General features: G+C 35.9%; 1 protein-coding gene across 1 annotated transcript; it reads left to right on the plus strand.

The window, feature by feature from the left end:
- Nucleotides 1–13,689: 13,689 nt before the first annotated feature.
- On the plus strand, nt 13,690–19,182 carry LOC126596199 (sucrose synthase 2-like). Its single transcript, XM_050262712.1, has 15 exons — nt 13,690–14,278; nt 14,379–14,511; nt 14,740–14,891; nt 15,044–15,236; nt 15,494–15,612; nt 15,715–15,931; nt 16,094–16,189; nt 16,288–16,461; nt 16,657–16,773; nt 16,881–17,047; nt 17,296–17,520; nt 17,675–17,996; nt 18,075–18,319; nt 18,401–18,539; nt 18,786–19,182. The coding sequence occupies exons 1-15, from the start codon at nt 14,214–14,216 to the stop codon at nt 18,822–18,824; spliced, it is 2,403 nt and encodes an 800-aa protein (XP_050118669.1). The 5' UTR covers nt 13,690–14,213; the 3' UTR covers nt 18,825–19,182.
- The last annotated feature ends 3,140 nt before the right edge of the window (nt 19,183–22,322 follow it).

A 22,322-nucleotide genomic window follows, 5' to 3' on the forward strand; every position in this document is an offset into this window, starting at 1 on the left:
GAAGTTTGACTGCTTACCTTGTCTGTCACCTCTTTCGGCAGATCTCCTAGCTCGGCGACTTGGGGGACTCCTACTATAGGGTTTGTATCACACTTGACTAAGCCCGAAACTACAACTAAGCTTCAAGTGAAATTGATACATTACCTTGTGCGTCAACATCAGCTAAGTACACCATTCCCGGATGGAGGAAAGGTATTTCCAGAGAAGGGCAGATGAAGATCAGACCACACTTCGGTACTTAGAAGTTTCGTGATTACTCAAGGGATTGGATCTTGCAAGTCCCCAACCGAGGAGTTTCCCTCACTCGGGAACTTAGGGGAGCACTGTTTGTACCATACTTGACCAATCCCGAAACTACCGAGCACCGGCCAACGCTATACTGTCAAGGACCCAGAAGAGTTCCCCTCCGACCAGGAGGCCAATCACTACTCGACACGTGTCAAGATTAGAAGCCAATCAGAGCGCAGCACGTGTCAACATCAAGAACCAATCATAACATGACACATGTCAATGTGACAAAGCTACAAGTTTTTCTATAAATAGGGGTCATTCCCCCACAATATTGCCTAATGCCATTTTGTGTTAAATCATTCACAAGAACTCACTAAATTGAGAGCTTGATCCTTTGTACTTGTGTAAGCCCTTCACTACTAATAAGAACTCCTCTACTCCGTGGACGTAGCCAATCTGGGTGAACCACGTACATCCTGTGTTTGCTTCTCTGTCTCTATTCATTTACGTACTTATCCTCACTAGTGACTGAAGCAACCAAGCAACCAAGCGAAGGTCACAAAACCTGACACTTTCTGTTGTACCAAAGTCTTCGCTGATTTTGTGCATCAACAGTTCCTTAAAACTTACTCCTCATATATTCTGTATACTGCTCCTTTTTATAGGCACAAGTAGGCAGAAGACATCAACTGACTTTAAAAAAGAAGTTAAGAACTTGAGATTGGCCTTTATCGATATGTTTTTGAAGCACAGAACATTGGCAAGGGAACTGCAGAGCCACCGTGACTTGGATGCAAAGAATAAAGCTGACCTTAAACGTTTGAAAGGTAAATTTTTTACACCTATTGTGTTATACAGCTTTTTACCAACCTGTGAGATAATTTGCCAAATACTTTCTTAACATTTCTCCTTGTTTGCTCTATCTATCTTTCTTTATATATATATATATATATATATATATATATATAATTTTGCATTGATTATTAATGTTGTCCTTCGTGGGTAGTCTGTCTCTCCAGGATGTAAGAGTCTAATAATCCACCTTGGTTGGTATCTTCTCCTCCCCGCAATGAGAGTTTCTCTCTCTATGAGCGTTCTAGATTGTTCTTTTCTTAAGGTGCAGTATTCTCCGTCTTTTCTTGCACTTATTTCTTTCTCCAAGAAGCAGCATCGCAGCTTCTCTCGGAGATCCCGATCGAGGACGTCACTGTACCCGAGGATGCAGGTCTTCAGATCCTGACTGAGATCCTAGATCAGAAGCTCGGTCGTCGTCATGGCAAGGTTGTTCGGGGTATGGGGAAGGTGCGGGTTCGTGAGACGGGTGCCTCCTCTTCCAGACCAACCACAGGACAGGTCATTGCCTAGACGGAGGAAGTGGAACTCTAAAAGGTAAGATTGCGATCTAGGAAGCCCAGATTGCAACCTAGTTTTTGGCTCAGGACGAGAAGATGAGTATGATCTTACAGGCTTTACAGATGTCCGGCCTCCAAATCCCGATGCCAGCACCTGATCTTGCTCCACCTTTGACCTCCCAGCCACTTCGCTCAGCCAATACCCAGTAGCCTAATGCATCAAACCTAGACGACTACTTCTTGTAGTTTTTTCTTTTATGTTCGGACATCTTGTATGTACATTTTCATATATTTTATAATTAAATATTTTTTCTTAGTTTATTAATTATTGTTTATAATTTAATTAAAATATTTATAAAAAAATTAATTAAAAAATATTTTGTCAAAAAAGAGAAAAAAAAAAGAGTTTGCGCGACGAATGTGTAACCTGCGTCGCACAAAAGGTCTTTGTGCGACACAAGTTACACCTTTGTCGCGCAAAGATCTTTTGCGCGACGCAGGTTACACCTTCATCGTGCAAACCCTGCTTTCACTAGCTTTGCGTGACGATTTGCGCGCGACGAAGATTTCGTTGGGATAATTTTCAGGCAACATTTTTTGACTTTGTGCGACGAAGGTACCTGCGTCGCGCAAACTGTTTTTTGTACTAGTATTTTTATGAAACAAATGGACTGTTCATCATAAGGATGCTACTTATTACCGAAACTGTTGATTGGTTTGACATGTATGGATGACTAAACAATCTTCAAATTAAATGATTTTTTCCTGGATATGATCTTTAGATGATGATAACAAGACGGAATAGTTTTGATTATGATGTTTGTACAGTGAAGATATGTTAATCATAAATAAAGGGATAAGTATATTCCTCCTTGGGAGGAACACAATTCATTTCGACTCAAGTTGTAGGTGGCATTCTTAATTTAATTAGGGGAAATTAATTCTACAAATATTTTCTTATTATGTAAAGCAAAAGGGAATTAAAGAACAAAAACTAAATAAAGCAAAAGGGAATCAAGTTGTTTATTTATGATCTTTGAATTAGATAAAGCAAAAGGGAATTAAAGAACAAAAATTTTAAAAATATATATGGTGGCCATCATCTATATGGTATGGTAAATGTTTAGTGTGTGTGTGTGTATTACAGAGAAATTATCGAATGTGGTACTGAAAACACCGCCTAATTGCAAATTAAAATTCCCATCTTCAATTCTTACGTTTATTGGAAATTTGACAAAGAAGAGAAGAAGAGTTCTCAGTTATACTGATATTAGGGAGAGATTCTCTCTCTTTTTATACCAATTCGACAAGGTTCGCTTGCTTACTGTGCTCAAGTTTAGTTACAATTCTATAACAGCTTCTATAATCTCCATGCCTTGGAGATCTCTCTTGAGTCTTGACTGATCAATGATGGCGGACTTCTTGGAAACTCTTGACCATTTCTATATTGGAGGAGACCTATTATATATTCTCCTATACCCACACATAGAGCTCAGAAGTTGGCTTTCTTTCGCGCTAAGTCCTAATTAATTGTTTTTTGTTTTCGCTTTCTCTCGCACACTTGAGAGAAGATATAAGAATAGTCTTATACTAAACTAACACCAAGGAGTTCTAGGTATTATAATAGTCTTGTATTAAACTAACACCAAGCATTGAGTTTAACAAATTTAATCAAGCCATGCATGCGTTATTTAGTTCAAATGAATCAATTTCCCAATTAATCGTGCATGCATTCTTCTCAAGTCAAGATATAAACGATACATATATAGAGCTTCTGTATATAATATAAAGAGAGAGACATGCACAAGTGCTATATAAAACTTCAAGATATATACAAACGATATATATAGAGCTTCTGTATTACAAGTAGGGCGTTAGAAAACGATATATATAGACGATATAAAACTTCAAGACACACAATATGTGGAGGTACATATAGAAATGATGAACTAGGGCATAATTTGTTCAAGCATGATATTTGACGGGCTAACCAGTCAATAATAACGCCTAGTGTTGATCGGTTTACCGGTAGAAGTACGAGTACCATATACTTCTTTGATGTATATCCCACCATAGAGTCTCGCTGCCTCATCAGAATTGATGAGCTTGTTATAGTTAGGCCTCTGAAGGTTCTGTGGAGGTCCGTGATTCTCCATGTTGGCTGCAGTCGCCCGTCGGGGGTATCCTTGGTAATCATGATCACCGGTTGAAAGAGGTGTATTAGGATGAAGAGAAGAAACTTGACTCGCCTGTCCAGGGTATCCTTGGTAATTATGATCACCGGTTGCAAAAGTTGTATCAGGATGAAGAGAAGAAATTTGACTTCCCATGTTAGCAAGAAATTCCAAATGAACTAGTCCAAGTTTTGCTTAATTTGGATTCTACATAAATGGTTGGGGCAAGCCCCATTTATATAGGAGGACTCACTCAATACATAAATACTGAAGCTTATTTATTAATAAAATCTTATGTCATTTAAAAAGGGTAAAAATATCAAATTAACCTATTAACAAACAAAAGAACCAAAATAAAAGTTATGGCAATATAATAAACTAAATACAAAGGGAAGTGTTATTGGCACTCCAAAAATCACATTCTACACTCCTCAGAAGTATATTTTTCGTTCTAAATATAGAAAGTTTGGAGTGTAGAATGAGGAATTTGGAGTGTCAATAACAATTCCCAATACAAAATAATTTTACTGTTTTTCTCTCTCCCTCACCGTTAGGTACCTATGTCACTTGCCCCCATTTTTCCTCCCACCTCTCTTTTCCACATTTTAAACTTTTAGTGACGAAATAGTTACTAAAAAACAGTCATTAAAGATATGAACAATTTCCTCAGAGAGAAAACATCGTTTAAATGTCACCAAAAAGCTTTAGCGACCATTTTATATTTTATCTCTTTTTGTAGATTTTATTTTCAAAAAGTTTCATAGACGCATGCATAGCATTTGTACAATTGCTAGTATGTTATCAATTAAATGGTAGAGATGCTTCTTTACATGAAGATTACAAAATTAAACAATTATGATTTTTGAAAGGAAAACTAATGAAAATGGCTTGAAAACTTTGAGTTTTAACGATAAGGACAAAATAAAGGGTAAAATGAATAGTACTAGGATTGACTTTTTAGTGTAAAAATGTGGTTTTTCGTTAAAATGAACAGTACCGAGAACTTTTCGTTAAGGTTCACATTTTGGAATTTATATATAAGATCTTCTATACTCCACCCTTAAGGGTCCACAAAATGATATATATATATATATATATATATATATAGGACATGTATACACATTCATCTTTAAGATAATTAAATAAAGAAAATTGTTATTTTTTTCATCATTTGTATCATCTTTTTAATAGACTCATATGTGTTGATGGACCCTACTTTTATTAAGGAGATGATACAAATAAATAGTAAGTGTAGCATTACTCTTAAAAGAATACTTGATTTTTTATATGTAAGGAAACTAATTATGTCTTATAAACTAATTATCTTTACTAATTAATGAAACCCTCTTTGTCAACCAAAAGAGGGTGAAAAGACAATTTAGTCTTCTATCACACAAAACAAAATGATGGGCAATAATGTAATTTCTCAAGTCCAAATTTTACTGTTTTTTATTGAAGTCTTACCTACAGGTGATGTTAAAATATCTCTAATATTTAAAATTAAAAAAAAATAAAAACAAAAAACAAAAACCTCCCACTCCCCCACGTTCTCTCTCTCCCTCTCTCCTTCTCATTTTCTAAAAAAATGTATTCATACACACAAAATGTGTAGGCAAATGCTAGTGTCTTATAAACAAATTATAATTAATGCATAAATTTCTCGAATTAATTTTCATGAGTAATTTTTAACATGCGTTATACGCTAGGTGCCAAACAATGTTTATCAATTCCACAAACCAAGTTGTAGCCAGACATTGTTTATCATTCTCTCCACAAACAGAGTTTAGCGATGTTCAAATTAAGGGAGCTTCCGGACCTATTCAGTGTAGGGGGTACTACACTCGGCATATGCTTCGTTCTTCTGCATCTAGCTGCCATTAATTAGGGAGGGGGGTAAGTTAGGAATAATATGATTTTGATGCCTCAGTGTAACAAAGTAATATAAGATTATCAGGAAAGAAGTATGCCAAAAGGAGAGGGCTTGTTTGGTATCCTATTTGAAAATTTTAATAGTTTCTCAAAACATTTCTAAAAAAATTTCTTGAAAACAATATTTTTTTAAAACTCAAAAACTTGTTTGGTATGCAATTTAAAAATTTTAAATCTTACAACTTAAATTGAACAAAGAGATAAAAAAAAGAGGGGGTCGAGAGAGAAAAAGGAGAGAGGAGGAAAGAAAATAAGAGCTGATTGGAGGAAAGAAAAAGAAGTGAGAGGATCGGAGGAGATAGAGAGGAAGATGAATGAGAGAAAGAACCGAGAGAATGAAGAGAGCAGATTGGAGGAGAGACGAAAAAGGTAAAACAAAAAGAGAACGAGAAGAGAGAAAGAAGAAAAAAAGAGAGATAGATTTGGAGTGAGAGGGGAGGAGGGAAATAAAAGAAATTAATGAGTTTAAGTTTAAAAACTCTAAAAACTTACTTTTTGTGTTTTTAGATAAAAAAAAGGTAAAAAAAAAAAAAAAGAGAGAGAGAGAATGAGGAGAGAGAAAGAAGAAGGGAGAAAGATAGATTTAGAGTGAGAAGGGAAGAGAGAGAGAAAAGAAATGAGTGAGTTTAAATTTAAAAACTCTAAAAACTTACTTTTTGTGTTTTTAGATAATAGACTATATTCTTGAGTTAGTTTTGAGTTTAGTTTTTTAAAATAATCCTACCAAACAAGTTTTTAAAGCACTAGAACTTGAAAATTGTTTTTGAGTTTAAAAAGTTGGATTTAAGTAGAGTACCAAACATGCTTAGAATTTAGAACTTTTTTCCTCCTTTATTTGGGTCTAGAAGATATAACTAAAAAAGGTCGTACCCAGTGCACAAGGCTCCCGCTTTACGCAGGGTCTGGGAGAGGTGAGCGTCCTTATAATTGGTGCCACGCATCTTCTTTGGTCTTTTTTTTTGTTTTTTGTTTTTTTGTATATATTATCAAGGAAAGATATTTAATTACTTCGTCTGATAGTTCATGTGTGATTAATAAGCCAACAATTTAATAATTGAGTTGGTCTCTACCCAATCTAATGCACAAATATGCAGGTTGTTCCAAGTCTCTGTTGGGTCATAAAGAATGGAATAAAGCTAAAATATGAAGAAAAATCTGTGCAGTTTCTACTTCTTTCGAATATCATTTATCAGCATCATCGATCCATCCTCAAGTTTTTAATTAATATCTCAAAATTCCCCTCAAATATCTGGACTAATTAAATCAGTTAATATAAAATATAATTTCTTAAAGCTTAAGCAAAGGTTGGCAATCAGTCAGTTACCGGACCCATGTGAATCAGATTCTCACTGATTAGCTGGGTTTATGAATTGATTTTCATAATTGATTACACCCAACTTGATATAATCAAGTGTAGCTATTTGCATTTATTCTTATCCTTGACAAAGAAATATAAAGGGAATTGAATATTTTAAGCAGTTCAGTCAGTCTTCGTTCAACCGAATGCTGGGCACAAGTACAAATTCTTCTCAAACACCAATCAACAATGCTTTTTTTAGCAGCTCACTATCCCTTCAATGTGGGAATATTTTTGTTTACTGTCCTCAAGCAATGATAATGATCATCACCTTATTATTATTGTTCAATGAATTTAAATTTTGAGATTTGTGTAGTAAATAGATACAAATTTTAAAATTTAAATTTATCTAATAATAATAAGTATGTGTGATGAGCATTACCACCAATCTAAGGGTGGCAAGGAAAAAAACACTCTTTCACCGTATGTGAACTAAATCAAATAAAGCATGATTTCATCCATTTATGAGTGTTCCCAAGGGCCAAACTCCAACTAGTTAGGCTTCAAACTAGTAGCATAAAGGGAGACACTTTAAAAAGTGCAAGAATGAGAGATATTAATGATAAGTGTAGCCACATGGCAGCATTACATGTGTATATGCTATGTCAGCTAAAACACAGATTTGGCTTTAAAGATTAGTTATTTGGATAAGATTTGGAAAGTTTTAGTTAGATTAGATTGAGGGGTTTCTTCGTCACTAAAAAAGTTGTTGTATTCCTTTATTTTGGATATTCTTGTAATAGCTCATTTTGAAATGAAAAGCTTGTCCGAGGCTCTTCTTTTTCTCTAAGTTTCTTGCTTCATTTTCTTCATTTTCTCAGCTTCTTGATCAATGCTTAGCTTGATTGTCATAGTTAATAATTAGAAGTAGAGTTGAGAGAAAACGGAAATTTCTTGTAAACCAATACAGTTTCCTTGACAAATAGTGAAATATCCAGTAAATTATTGCCTGGGTGATGTGGGCAAGTTTGGCCGAACTGCTATTATTCTTTGTGTTTCTGTGTATGTATTTTCTTATTTTCTTATTTTCTTAGTGGTTTTTGTGTTTCTTACGGTTTGGTTATTAGTCCATTGAAAACAAGATCCATATGAGGCGTTTGTACGACAGTGCACACATATACCCCTTCCACCTTGCTAGGATTGGAAATGCATGTTTTCTTCATGACGCATCTTCTACCTTCAAATTTGAACAAAAGTTTTTTTTTTTTTTTTTTTTTTGAACAAATGATGCTATTTACACTAAGGGGTGGGGGAGTGGGCTAAGTCTCATATGAGCTAGTAATAAGGTGGTTTAAATTCGCCTTTGGCAAGAATTGAACTTAAGATGTTTCACTTACAAGTGAAGAAAAATATCATTAAATTGTAGTACTAAGTGACTAGATAAAAGTTTAAAGTTTACATTTATTGTTTGCTTCACTAATATGCCTTAAATATAGTGAGTTATCCAACTCAATTTTATTTTTTTCACCAAATGAATCTTGCATTCTGCCCTGGCCCCTGGTCTATTTCCTCCAATTGGCAATTGATGTGCAATGTGCTATACTGTTTTTTCTTTCTTTATCTGTATGTCCCCTTTTATATTTCGGATTTATGCTTGAAATGAAGATGTCGTGTTTTTGCCGGCATTTTGGTGTTTACTTTCTCTTTAAACAATTATATAAAAAGTAAGTTTGTTAATCATCAGGCTTGATTAATATTTGGGCCTGTGAGTGATAAACGGGTGATGACTTATCACGTTTTTTTTATAGTAGAAAGGATCTTATAAATAAATAAATAAATAAAATAAATAAAAATAAAAAATAAATAAAAAGAACTCCTTATAAAAACTTATAAGGTTCCTCAATCTTCTATTTGAGATTAATACTCTAAACATGTCATGGATATGGTCAAGATATGTTAGTTAGTCCCTCAAACTATTAGCATGATCAAACTAAACTATTTCATTTTTTTTTAGTACATCGATATTTTTACACTAAAGGGAGAGGGAGTTCGGTAAAGCCACATATTGAGTAATCTAATTTGGTATCAAATTTACTATCCACGAGATTCGAATCTAAAACCTTTCACATTCATGTGAAGAAGAATATCACCAAACCAAAAAACAACTAAACTACTTCATTTAAATTTCGAGTTTCGTTGAATTTTATTTCGTTGAGCGATTGCTACATCAAAGCCCATTGTCTTTTCAGTGGCAAGGCTACAGTTGGAGAAATTATTAGGTGATACTACGTCAGCTCATGGTACTTCCATTGAAAATGTGTCATCTGTTCATTGTATATTTCCTTATTTGTACAGCTGGACTTGAACCAATTTCAACCTTAAAAAAAAAATTTAAAACGAAAAAAATACAAAGCAAAAGAACCCCCGCCCACCCTGTGGCAGTCCGACAATCTCCCACCATAGTCGACCCCAGCCTTCAACCAAACGGCCTTCCATTGCTGCCGTCGCTCCCTTTCTGTTTCTTCTCCTTCCTGCAATTCTGTGTGATAATGGTTTTGTGGTATGCAACTCTCCTTGTCATCATACATGCAAGTGAATTTTTATAAGATTTTATTTGCAAATGGTCGATATGCCTCCTATTCTTCAATCTTTAAAATTTTCAAGGACATCAAAATGCTTTCCGAATTGAATTTAAAATTTACACAAAAAGAAAAGAAGGTAAATGAGAGAGGGAGGGAGGAGGAGACCAGAAAGGAAGGGAAAGAGAGGGTGGAAAGAGGCAACGCGGGGTAGGGATCTGCTCTACTGAGTCGGGTTGTCGGGGCAGCTGTGGGAGGTCGTTCTTTTATTTATCCGTTCCAGATTTTTTATGTTTAATTTTATATTCCTAGAAAACATTAAACAGGGGTTTAAATCCAATTGTAAAAATATAGAACAGATGACAGATTTCAATGGCAGTAGCACGAGTGACGTGGTGATACGGTATCACCTAATAAACTGAAAAATCTAACTGGACTTGTTGACTGCTAAATTAAAGAAGTGCTAATTAAACCTTGTTTTGGTTTGTGGTTACATGGATGTTAAAACTTGGTTTCCATTTTTCACTTCTTAAGAGTTCAATATACATTACTCACTAATCCAGAAACTGACTTCTTTATTAAACGAGGAAGGGACATACATTAAAATTAGAAAAGACATACACAGTCTGCTAGGGTTTTTATTCTAGTTTCACTTTTTCCCTTTATTATTCAAATGATGCTGCAAAAGGGAAAATTGGATTTGAAATAAGTCTGTGTGGCCTTGTACTACGTAAGAACGCGGAACAATCTTGATCTGGAACTTCAATTTTGTATATATCCATGTCCTTTGGAATTGAACAAGAACTGACTGGTTTCTTGTCATGCTTATCATCCTTATTTAATGGATTTGAAATAACCTCCTGCCTGTTTCTGGGTGGTTCTTCACGTCTTTGGAATATCAGAAACAAACGGTGAATGACTTTCACTAGGAGAAGGATTAGAAACGTAGAGTGGCATGTTTATGAGAGAACTTAGAAATTAAGGACCAACAAATAGGGATATTAATGTTATTAGTAGAAATTAAGGCTCCTCATTAAATAGCAACGAGTCACACAAGATTCCACCTTTTACTGGTCCATAAAAAGAGGAGGACTTGCATACATGCTCATTCTCTCCACACAATATAAAGTGAGGTCCCAGAATTTTAATTCTCTGAACCATTGTATAAGGCCTCAACTAGGACCGCTGTTTATCCGGATTGGTTCGGTTTAGGCCTCAAACTAGTAGTCTTCTTTTTAAGGTTTCCGGAATCTGTTTAGTAGTCTTATCCTTCCCAGTATCAAACATGGTCAAAGTTGTTGGATTTTTGAATCGGCGGGCCCGTGGGGTCTCATTCTAATGACATCGATATTGTTCCCAACTTTAACGCTTGCCCAATCCGTCAGGTGTGGTGTTTTTCCGCAAAAAGTCTCGATATTAGTTAGAATGGGGTAATCATATTTAAATCCATGATTTTCTTTTTCACCCACCACCAATGTGGGATTTTAACAAGTGGCACACTTGCATCCCTGTAGATTACATATAATCTAGGAGTTGGTTGCATTTTATTTGGCGTCAAACATGCTCCAGGTGAATGAGCAGCATGGTGATAGCTCATGCATGACAAAGAAGCTATCAGATTTTTGTTGCTGGTTCTGTATATCTGCTATGGATATGCATGATCGATGTGTATACTCTCAACCTGTTTAATTAGGTTTCTAATAAAGTAAGAGTTTCTTATAAGTTCTTACCATTAATTAAAGGTTGGTTTGATAATGATCATTTCATTTTGTACTTTTTAGTTTTTTTTTTAAATAAAAACTGAAAATTGAAAACAAACAAATAGCTCCCATGATTTGTCCTGTTTCAATCATGCAGTGGAATATTGACAGAGAAGAGCCATGCACTAAATTTTAAAAATGTACGGGGTATTGCTTCATCTATCTATTATGATCGGGGATAGACCTATATAAAAAAGCTTTACATAGAGCAAAACTTAGTGGTTTCATTTTTATTTTGGTAACACAGGGTGGTGAAGCACCTCAAAACTAGTTAAAAGAGTTATTACAAACAATTCAAGTCCTAGTGACCCTTATCACATCATTAAAAAAAATGAGTTCCAATCCATTCTAAAAAATAGCACTCATGATTTATGTTATAGCTCAAATTCGCAAGATTGTATGCCACCATATTCTTCTCTATGTAGATTATAGTGCTCTATGAGTCTTATAAATTAAACATTGATCAATGATGTTGGTAAGAGATCATGAAAGCTTGTTTTAGTAGTAGTGTTAATTGAACTAACATGGAGGTTCATTCTAGTTTTCGCATAAGCATAACCATATATATATCTACTAATTAATAAAACACTCATTGTCAACCAAAACCCTTGAAATTACCATTTTAACCCTCTAATTAAAACAGAACATGAATAAGAAATATGGAGCAGAAATGTAATTTCACACAACCAAAATTTTTTTTTTTCAAAACCTCACTTACATGTAATCATAACGTATCTCTAATTAAAAAAAATTTTAAAAAAAATTAAAAAAAAAAAAAAAAAAAACTTCCCACTCCCACATTCTCTATCACTCTCTCTCTTTCCTTCTATTTCAAAAATAAAAATAAAAAATTTTCTCACACACTTTATGTGTGCCCATATGCTAGTATATATTTAAAAGAGCAAAAGACTGTTTACTACCCTCATGTTTGGTGGTTTTCAACATTTAGTACATCAATTTTTTTTCATCCCAAAGTCATACCTAAAGTGTAAATTTTGGGACAGTCTCATACATCCGTTAGTCAAACTGTTAAGTTTCCAGTTAAGTGATGATGTGGCGCCCATGTGGATAATGATTGGGCGCCACATGTCATCCACATGGAAATTAAAAATAAATTATTTATAAAATAAATTTAATTAATTTAAATAATTTATAAATAAATAAATAAAATAAATAAAAAACCCCTTCTTCCCCAAATCCCACCCATGCCCACCCTCCCTTCATCCACCCCTTCGTCTTCCCCAAATCCCACCCTCCCAGTTCCCCTTCGTCTTCCCCACCCTCTACCCCCTACCCACCGACACCCTTCCTTTCCCTGATACCCACACAGCAGAACCCATTTCATCCCCCAATTTTATCAAGCTCCGCCATTTCCGACACCAATCTCACCACGCGCACCTGAACCCTCCGGTGTTTGAGTTCGACGGCGCCAACCTCTCCCTCCCTCCTCTTCCCCCGTCGTCCGCTCCCTCGACCTCCCAGCACAACCCAGAAGAAGAACAAAAACAAAAACAAAAACCCAGAAGAAGAAGAAGAAAAAGGAGGAGGAAGAAGAAGAAAAAAAAAAACTGAATCTGCAACCCAGAAGAAGAAGAAGAAGGAGGAGGAGGAGGAGGAGGAAGAAGAAAAAAAAATGAGGAACCAGTTCGGCCCCCCGAGGAAGAAGAAGGAATAGAAAAAAAAAAGATTTTTTTTCAAAAGTTTTTGGCAGGAAAAAAAAATTTAATACTACCAAAATCCCTTATCTAAAAAAAAAAAAACAAAATCCACGTGGACCCACTTGGCGCCGAGTCATTGTCCACATGGGCGCCACGTCACAGTTAACGGGAGACTTAACAGTTCGACTAACGGATGTATGAGACTGTCCCAAAATTTACACTTTAGGTATGACTCTGGGACGAAAAAAAATTGATGTACTAAATGTTGAAAACCACGAAACATGAGGGTAGTAAACAATCTTTTGCCCTATTTAAAATAACTAATTCGATCGTATACAATAAGGCTGTATATCGCATAAGCATAAGCATATATTGGAAATTTGGAAGTAGCTAGTTTAGGTATTCTAGTTATAGTTTGATCCAATAATCTTTCATATTAAACATCGAAAAGTACAATTGTGCTTCTCAAATTTTACAGACTACTCGGAGTATATGCCGATATGAATCAACATATTTTTATGGAAAACTGTTATTAACACTCTAAAAATTTCATTCTACACTCCTCACAAGTGTATTTTTCTTTCCAATTATAGAAAATTTGAAGTGCAAAATTAGATTTGTGGTGTACCAATAACAATTTCCTTTTTAAATTTTGGGACTATAAAACTTTTTAGGTTCTTCATTACCAAAAAAATATGATATCAATACACTTTGTTAATTGTTTCAAATGAATATCGATAAGTTTTTTAATTTTAATTGTGGTAATTTTACACAAGGCATATAAATGTTGTTTTTTTTCCCGGTCAAATGATTCGGGTGGTTTTTTTGTACCCGACAAACCCAAAAATTACCTTAGAGCCCGTAATTTAATAAGGCCCAAATGCAGCCCAGTTCACAGCCATAGAGATCTCCGCCTCGACGCCAAAAACTTCCGTTATGATTTCAAATCGCGAGGGAAGAAGTGTCAGGACTCCTCCAGAGGCATGCATGCAGCCGCTGAAACACCGACAGGTGCCCCGTCACATTTATCACCCTTTCACTCCTCTCTCTCTCTGATCACAGCAAAACAATGGCCGTTTTTGTTTCCTTCCTCCCCTCTCGCTTTCCTCTTTCCCTATTTATATTTGGTCTGCGCCCCTCCTCTCCTCCTCACCTTCGCTTTCACCTCTCTCCCTTTTCTGATTTGCTCCGCCGTCAACCTCTTTTGTCTCGCCGGAGCCTCCAGTCACAGCCATGCACAACACCATTCAGGACACCCTCGCTGCTCACCGCAATGAGCTCGTTTCTCTTCTCTCCAGGTACATATTTCTCTCTCTCACATTGCATTTCAAATGGAGGGTTCTTTGGGTTGGAATTGAGTGGGGTTTTGAGAAAGTTGATGTTTTGTTGTGTTGGAAGGTATGTTGCTCGAGGAAATGGGATTCTGCAACCCCATCAAATGATAAACGAGCTCGAAAACGTGATCATGGAGGATGAAGGCATGCAGAAGCTCAAAGATAGCTCCTTCAGCAAAGTCTTACAGTCTGCTCAGGTCAATTTCCTACAATTATTGCTACTGTTTTTTTTCTTTTTCCTTTTAGGATGTTGCTCTATTATCTGTTTGTTTGCTGAGAAATTGACAAATAAATGTTGCAATTTGAAGTTACAATTTTTCATTATTTGGTACCAAGAAAGCAGAAATCTTCATTCTGCATTGCTAGTGAAAGTCGCATTTGCTGTTCTGGTTTTCTGAGTTTGGTCTATGCTTGTATATATCTAGGAAGCAATTGTCCTGGCACCTTTCGTGGCTTTTGCCCTTCGTCCAAGGCCTGGTGTTTGGGAGTATGTTCGAGTTAATGTGTATGAACTTAGTGTGGATCATTTGAGTGTTGCTGAATTTCTTCGGTTCAAGGAAGAGCTTATGGACGGAGAGTAAGGGATCTCCTGTCTTAATCTTTGTTACTGAATTTTGTAATTTATGCCGAGTCTTTCAACTTACTTATCTGGAGAACTAGACAGTTTTTATTTGTTCTTTCAATTCAATTATACATTACTGCAGTCTTAAAATGAAATCATTGTCCTAGGTGCAACGATAAGTATGTGCTTGAACTTGATCTGGAGCCATTTAATGCATCATTCCCTCGACCAACCCGCTCGTCATCAATTGGAAATGGGGTTCAATTCCTTAACCGTCACTTATCTTCAGTTATGTTCCGTAACAAAGAAAGTTTGGAGCCTCTTCTCGATTTTCTTCGTACACACAAACATGATGGACATGTAAGTTTGAGTAAGCTATGGGCTTTGCATGAATGATCATTTCACCTTTTCAGTTATCATGCTAATTTTTTTTGGCCCTTTGGTTTATTTTACTGGTCGTCTTTCCCTTTGCATTCAGATTTAGTGTAAGCTTTTGGTTTTGTACATTTTCCTTGACCTAAATCCACATAAAGCCATACTTGAAGTAATATGACAATAAGGTTGTGAAATACTCGTACCTTTGGACTGAATGATATTAGTTCCAAAATTTTGTGTAGGCAATGATGCTAAACGATCGGATTCAGAGCATACCCAGACTTCAGTCTGCTTTAGCAAAGGCAGAGGAATATCTCTCTAAGTTCCCGCCAACTACACCATATTCTGAATTTGAATTTGAGTAGGCAAATCATCTAATTTCAACACTTTGATCTCCACTCCTATAGAGGGATAATATGATTGCTTTAGCCGGTACCTTTAATCTTCTTTATATTTTGTGCAGCTTACAAGGAATGGGATTTGAGAGAGGGTGGGGTGACACAGCACAACGGGTGTCAGAGATGGTGCATCTTCTCTTGGAAATTCTTCAGGCTCCAGATCCCTCTACCCTGGAAAATTTTCTTGGGAGGATCCCTATGGTGTTCAATGTTGTCATAGTGTCGCCACATGGCTACTTTGGCCAAGCTAACGTCTTGGGTTTGCCTGACACTGGAGGGCAGGTACTGCTTGCTTTTGACTATTTAACATCTATTTGTTTGTTTTGGGTTCTTCCTTTCCTACATCTTTATATATGTCTGCTAGAATATCAATAGGTCCAATAGTTTACGAATCTTCTCATCCTAAACCCATGAAAATGTTTTTTCTTTTATTACTGATGGCAGGTTGTTTATATACTGGATCAAGTGCGTGCCCTGGAGAGTGAGATGCTTCTTAGAATACAAAATCAAGGATTGGACGTTATTCCAAAAATTCTGATTGTACGTTCGCTTAAACTGAAAGTTCATGCTATATTAGTTGACATAAGGTGTTGTGTATATTTTATACTGTGTCCTGTTCATTTACTTGATGATGGTAGGTTACCCGACTAATACCGGATGCAAAAGGGACAACATGCAACCAAAGATTGGAAAGAGTCAGTGGTACAGAATACACACATATCTTGCGGGTACCTTTCAGGACTGAGAATGGGATACTGCGGAAATGGATTTCAAGGTTTGATGTGTGGCCTTACTTGGAGACCTTTGCAGAGGTAAGCAGTCGAAAGTATATAACTTGTTTTCTTTTTCTTTTTGGGTGTGCTCTTGTTTAATCTCCCCTTATTCCTTTTTCTGTCCCCTTTTTCACTGCTTGAGCACTTCACTTTTATGATGCACGCTGTTGGGTTCTTAATAACTACATACGGATTATATAACACACTCTTTTTCTCTTATTGTGTGATTTCTAGGATGCCTCGAATGAAATTTCCGCTGAGTTGCAAGGTGTTCCAGATCTAGTCATTGGAAACTATAGTGATGGAAATCTTGTTGCAACTCTGTTATCTTATAAACTGGGAATCACACAGGTGAATTTTAGTTTTTTATTCATTATTTCAGATGCAACACATAGAGTGGTGGCATAACAGTGGGCATATATTGGAGTTAACTTGTCAAAACTGAATTCTCCATGTAGTGCAATATTGCTCATGCATTGGAGAAAACAAAGTACCCAGATTCTGATATATTTTGGAAGAAGCATGAGGATAAGTACCATTTTTCAAGTCAATTCACAGCCGATCTCATTGCAATGAACAATGCAGATTTCATAATCACCAGTACATACCAAGAGATTGCTGGAAGGTTAGATTGTTCTTCTAGTTCTTTGGGAACATGAATTGACTATATTGTTCGTCCAATTCTTTTTAATCTACGACCTGGTTTTTCACTTGAAATATAGTCATACGATACAAGTTTCGTTTATGGTTTACAAATTCAAAGACTTGTCTGTCACAATGAAGTTGCATCACGTGGGCCATTATTCTTCTCCCTGGATTCTAGTCACTTTTGTTTCTTGCACTAAACATTAATATTCTTGTTCATTATCTCAGCAAGAATAACGTTGGACAGTATGAAAGCCACACTGCCTTCACTCTTCCTGGGCTGTATCGAGTTGTTCACGGAATTGATGTTTTTGATCCCAAGTTCAATATCGTCTCCCCAGGAGCAGATATGTGTATATACTTTCCATATTCTGACAAGGAAAACAGGCTTACTGCTCTACATGGGTCAATTGAAGAACTCTTGTATGGTGCCGAGCAGAACGATGAGCATATGTGAGTATCTTCTAATGTTTAAGTAAAGAACTTCTGATAAACAATTTAAGCCTCTTTTGAGTGGCATTGAGATTTTATAGATATCAGGGTTGCAACTTACATGTACTTCATTTTCATCACTCAATCCTCTGATACTCGTTTGATGGTGATGCAGTGGGCTGTTAAGTGACAGATCAAAGCCTATTGTCTTTTCCATGGCAAGACTTGATAGAGTGAAAAATTTAACTGGACTTGTTGAGTGCTATGCTAAGAGCGCCAAGCTAAGAGAAATGGTAAACCTTGTTGTGGTTGGTGGTTACATGGATGTCAAGAACTCTAGGGATAGAGAAGAAATTGCAGAGATTGAAAAGATGCATGACCTCATTAAGAAATACAACTTGAGAGGTCAGTTCCGATGGATAGCAGCACAGATGAACCGTGCTCGTAATGGTGAGCTCTACCGCTACATTGCAGACACAAAAGGCGTCTTTGTGCAGGTATGTGAAGTAGATATATGATGGTTTATTCTAGTATTATAATTCCATTTTTTTAACCCATCTTCTTATCCTTTTCAGCCTGCTTTCTATGAAGCTTTTGGCCTCACCGTCGTGGAAGCCATGACCTGTGGCCTTCCTACTTTTGCAACTTGTCATGGTGGCCCTGCTGAGATCATTGGGCACGGTTCCTCTGGGTTCCATGTTGATCCGTATAACCCTGATCAAGTGGCTGAACTTCTGATTGACTTCTTTGATCAGTGCCAGAAGGATCCTGGCTACTGGGAAAAGATATCTCAAGCGGGACTTAAACGAATATATGAAAGGTTTCATATTTTTTTGGCAGACTTTTGAAAAGACAGTCTTTGTCAACCTCAGTGTAATTAATCTCAAGCTCAATTCTGTAGGTACACTTGGAAGATATATTCAGAGAGGCTGCTCACATTAGCTGGGGTATATGGCTTCTGGAAGCATGTGTCTAAGCTTGAGAGGCGAGAGACAAGGCGATATCTGGAGATGTTTTACATTCTCAAGTACCGAAATCTGGTTAGTAATCTTATAATATCCTTCCTAGTATTAATTCATGCACAAAATGGCACTGGCTTTCCATAGATTCTGTATAACTCATGAATTAGTTTTATTTAATAATATAACTGAAAAAAACTTATGAATTGATTAATTACTGCACCTTGCAGATTCGACTCTTATATGGTTAAAGAGAGTTGATTGAATTGAAATGATAGAGATCTCTTTCCTTGATATGCTGCTGACCGCATATTGATCATCTTTCAGGTGAAGTCCATTCCTCTGGCCGTTGAAGAGCAGCATTGAACTGTAATATGTGCCAATGAAGCTGTCTGTCTGCTTGTTATCGCTTTAGTATGCATTTGTTTCTGGTGTTGCCGATCCTGTCTAACTGCTATGGACAGGACCTTGTTGTTTCTTCTCGTTTGGTTTAAGATGTTGTAATTTCCCATGGACATTTGTAATGTGTGGTAAAAGAAATCCGAACGTCGTGCTCTACCTTTAATAAGTTGATATTTTGGTACTGAATCTCTGAGTTTATGGACTTCTGAAATTTCACTCCTTCCTGTAGTTTTTGACACATCCCAATCAATGTTGGCTTCATCAACATTAGATGTTTATCTTGTGAGACTACGAATTTGAATCAAGTATTGGTTAATGAAAAGCGCTTCATATTATATATAGCGAAAAAATAAAATGCTTCTAGATTATGCAAGTGCTTCTTTGATCGATGCTTTTCTGGAAAGCACTTCTAGAAAAATCACTCTAAAAGGTGTTTATGAACAAACGTATAAAAATAGTCTCAGACGGCCTAGAAGGACAATAGAAACATCTTTCTGATTAACAATCTTTTGATTAAAAATATTGAAAATTCCTGTTTATTTTTAAGGATCAAATTACACATACATCCAAATTATTAGACTAAATTCTGGAGAGAGGATAAGTTAAGTTTTTTATTTATTTTAGAGAGAGACAAAACTTATCTATATAGCAGAAATGTGGATCGTTTTCTTAATTACTTTTACATTTATAATTTTACCCTCCTATAATTATAATTAAAAAATAATTCTCTATCTCCTTATTTGTACTGCTCCTTTATCTCTTCTCCTTTTTCTTTTTCATCCTTTTCTCTACCTCTTTCTTCTCCTTCCTACCCTTTCTCCCCTTCTCTCCTTAACAACTTAACACTTTTAGTTCTAAATAAAATTAAGAATTAAAACAAACAATGAAAAATGCAAAAACGAAACATGAAGAATTAAAAATATAAAAGAAAATTTCTATCAGCGAACACCCTAACCTTGGCAGGCTCCTATGACCCAACCCCACCATCAACCACCCCACGGTCTCTTTATTTATTTTTTAGATATTTGTCAAATTTTCATGAACTTGTAATAAGCTGTCAATTTCTTCATGAACAATAATTTTAGTTTATTACCCCCACACTTCTATAATTCGCCATCCCCTAAACTTTCATTTTAGTCAATTATCCTTCTAAATTTTTATAATTAAGTTTTTGCCTTGACCAATACTTAAAGGTCGACTTCCATGCTTATTTATTGTTGTTTAAAAAGAGAGATAAGAGGTTGACAATAAGAAGGGAGATAACGAGTTGACAATGACTTCGAACTGATTTTAATGTCTTTTAATATAGGCCTAATCGGATAAATGGTCCACGTGGTCATAAGGTATTCGGATGATAGCCCCTGTGGTAAAAAAAAATCGGATTTAAATCTCTGTGGTCATAGTCTGTTAGGATTTAAACCCTGTGGTCTAAGTCTGTTAGGATTTATGCCCTTCTGTCATTCCTCCATTTGGTTTAGGTTGGCAAAATCGGATAAATGGTCTCGTGGTCATAAGGTATTCGGAAAATAGTCCCTGTGGTAAAAAAAATTCGGATTTAAACCCCTGTGGTATAAGTTTGTTAGGATTTATGCCCGAAATTAAAGGTTCTGTCATTTCTCCGCTAACCTTACAGGTGGAACTAATAAATCACATAATTCATTAAAATTCAAGATCTAATAAATCAAATAATTCAAAATGCCTTTATAAATTGACTCCCGAATGTCCAACCGATTAATTAATTCTTTATACATATTCTATTTTTCTTTGACAAATAAGACAGTAATCGTTGGCGTTTTACCAGAATTTTATGTAAACCTCTCTGAGATAAATAATTTTTTTGTGTAATTGTAAATGTGAAGTAAGTCTTCGTATCCTATTGGTGAAACTAACTATTTGAAATTCAACAGATCCTATGTTTTCGTCTTTTTCTTCTTGTGAAATAACTAAGATGAATGAATTTTTTTACCATAAACTGAAATCTTCTCTCCCCCCTTTATTGTAACATATTTTTTATTGATAGATACTCAGAGAAACTCTGCTCCACCTGTAAGCTTAACGAAGGAATGACATAACCTCTAATTTCAGGCATAAATCCTAATAGACTTAGATCACAGGGGTTTAAATCCGAATTTTTTCTACCACAAGGGCTATCTTCCGAATTCCTTATGACCACGAGACCATTTATCCGATTAGGCCTCTAATATAAGGCCTGGTGGGATCATGGGATTTTGCGGTTGTCCTTGTTTTGGGTTTTTTGGGCTTTTTGGGCCAACTAGGTTGTCCTTGTTGAGTTGCACTGCATTGTCTTATTTGGTGTGTGAGGGTCATGGAATCGTGGAATTGGCAAAGGTTTCACGTTTTTTTTTTGGAGAAAAGCATAATCCAGACTGTTTTCATAATATTGGATCCTCTGAGATTGAAGCAAAGGATAATAAGTTCATAAATTTTATCTGTCTATAATTCAAGAAAAAATTATTAACACCTTACAAGTTTGGAAGAAGGGGAATTTGCGAATAGCAAACTCTCTACACTTCTCAACCCCAATGGTATCAGCCAATGGAACACGGCACAAGTCCCCAAAATCCTGTAAAGATTTGGTCACTCACATCGAGGACTTGAATTGAACACTGGGGTTTTTTGTTACTTAAATTCTTCCTTTGAGGGTGTCACATTGAAAACTGGATTTTTGGGTTGCAGCCGGTGGGCTGGGCTGCGGTAGGGTTGGTATTTTTTCGTCATTTTATTTTATTTTTTAATTTTTTATAATTTCAATTCTATTTATAAGTGTTAAGTTGGGAGTTGATCATAAGTAACCATTTATCACAGTGGTGATAAAGTATTATGCTCTTGCATGATGGTGTGAGTTCGAATTTTATCGTTGACTAACTTAACATTTAAGGAATTAACGCTATAATTGGGAGTAGATCACATAGATAGACGTCAATATTCAAAATATGACGTATAATGTGATAATACATTAAATCATTATAACAGTAGAGCCCACCCTACCGGTAAAATGTCCTTTTTTGATGTAATGTACCCAAATCGGTATATCCGTTTTTTTTTTTTTGTCAAATGATAACTTTTATTAAATTCTAATAGAAATATTCACATCTTCAGTAAGAATATTAAATAAAAACTCTGGACCAAGAGCATCCCAATGGAAAGCACCTCCATGCGAGGCAACATATGAGGCTACAACATGAGCAACGACATTTCCATTTCGCTTGACAAACACAAACCTCACCCCTCCTAATTGAGATGCCAAATGATCAATATCATGGATAAAACACTCCAAAGTAGCATCTACCACATACTCCTCATTAAGCATGCTAATTATCACCTAAGAGTCGGAATCAATCTCCACTTCATCACAACCCATCCCAATACATACCATTAACGCCGCATGAATCACAGCAGCTTCTGCCATCACTGCATTATTGAAAAATAGGCCTCCTTCCA

Source organism: Malus sylvestris, chromosome 13 (assembly GCF_916048215.2).
Source record: "Malus sylvestris chromosome 13, drMalSylv7.2, whole genome shotgun sequence".
In the NCBI taxonomy this organism is placed as follows: Eukaryota; Viridiplantae; Streptophyta; class Magnoliopsida; order Rosales; family Rosaceae; genus Malus; species Malus sylvestris.

Coding starts and splice junctions, on each gene's coding strand:
- LOC126596199 (XM_050262712.1), top strand. CDS start 14,214: ATGCACAACACCATTCAGGACACCCTCGCTGCTCACCGCAATGAGCTC. Junction 18,320..18,400: donor CTTAAACGAATATATGAAAG/GTTTCATATTTT, acceptor TCAATTCTGTAG/GTACACTTGGAAGATATATT. Junction 18,540..18,785: donor TTCTCAAGTACCGAAATCTG/GTTAGTAATCTT, acceptor ATCATCTTTCAG/GTGAAGTCCATTCCTCTGGC.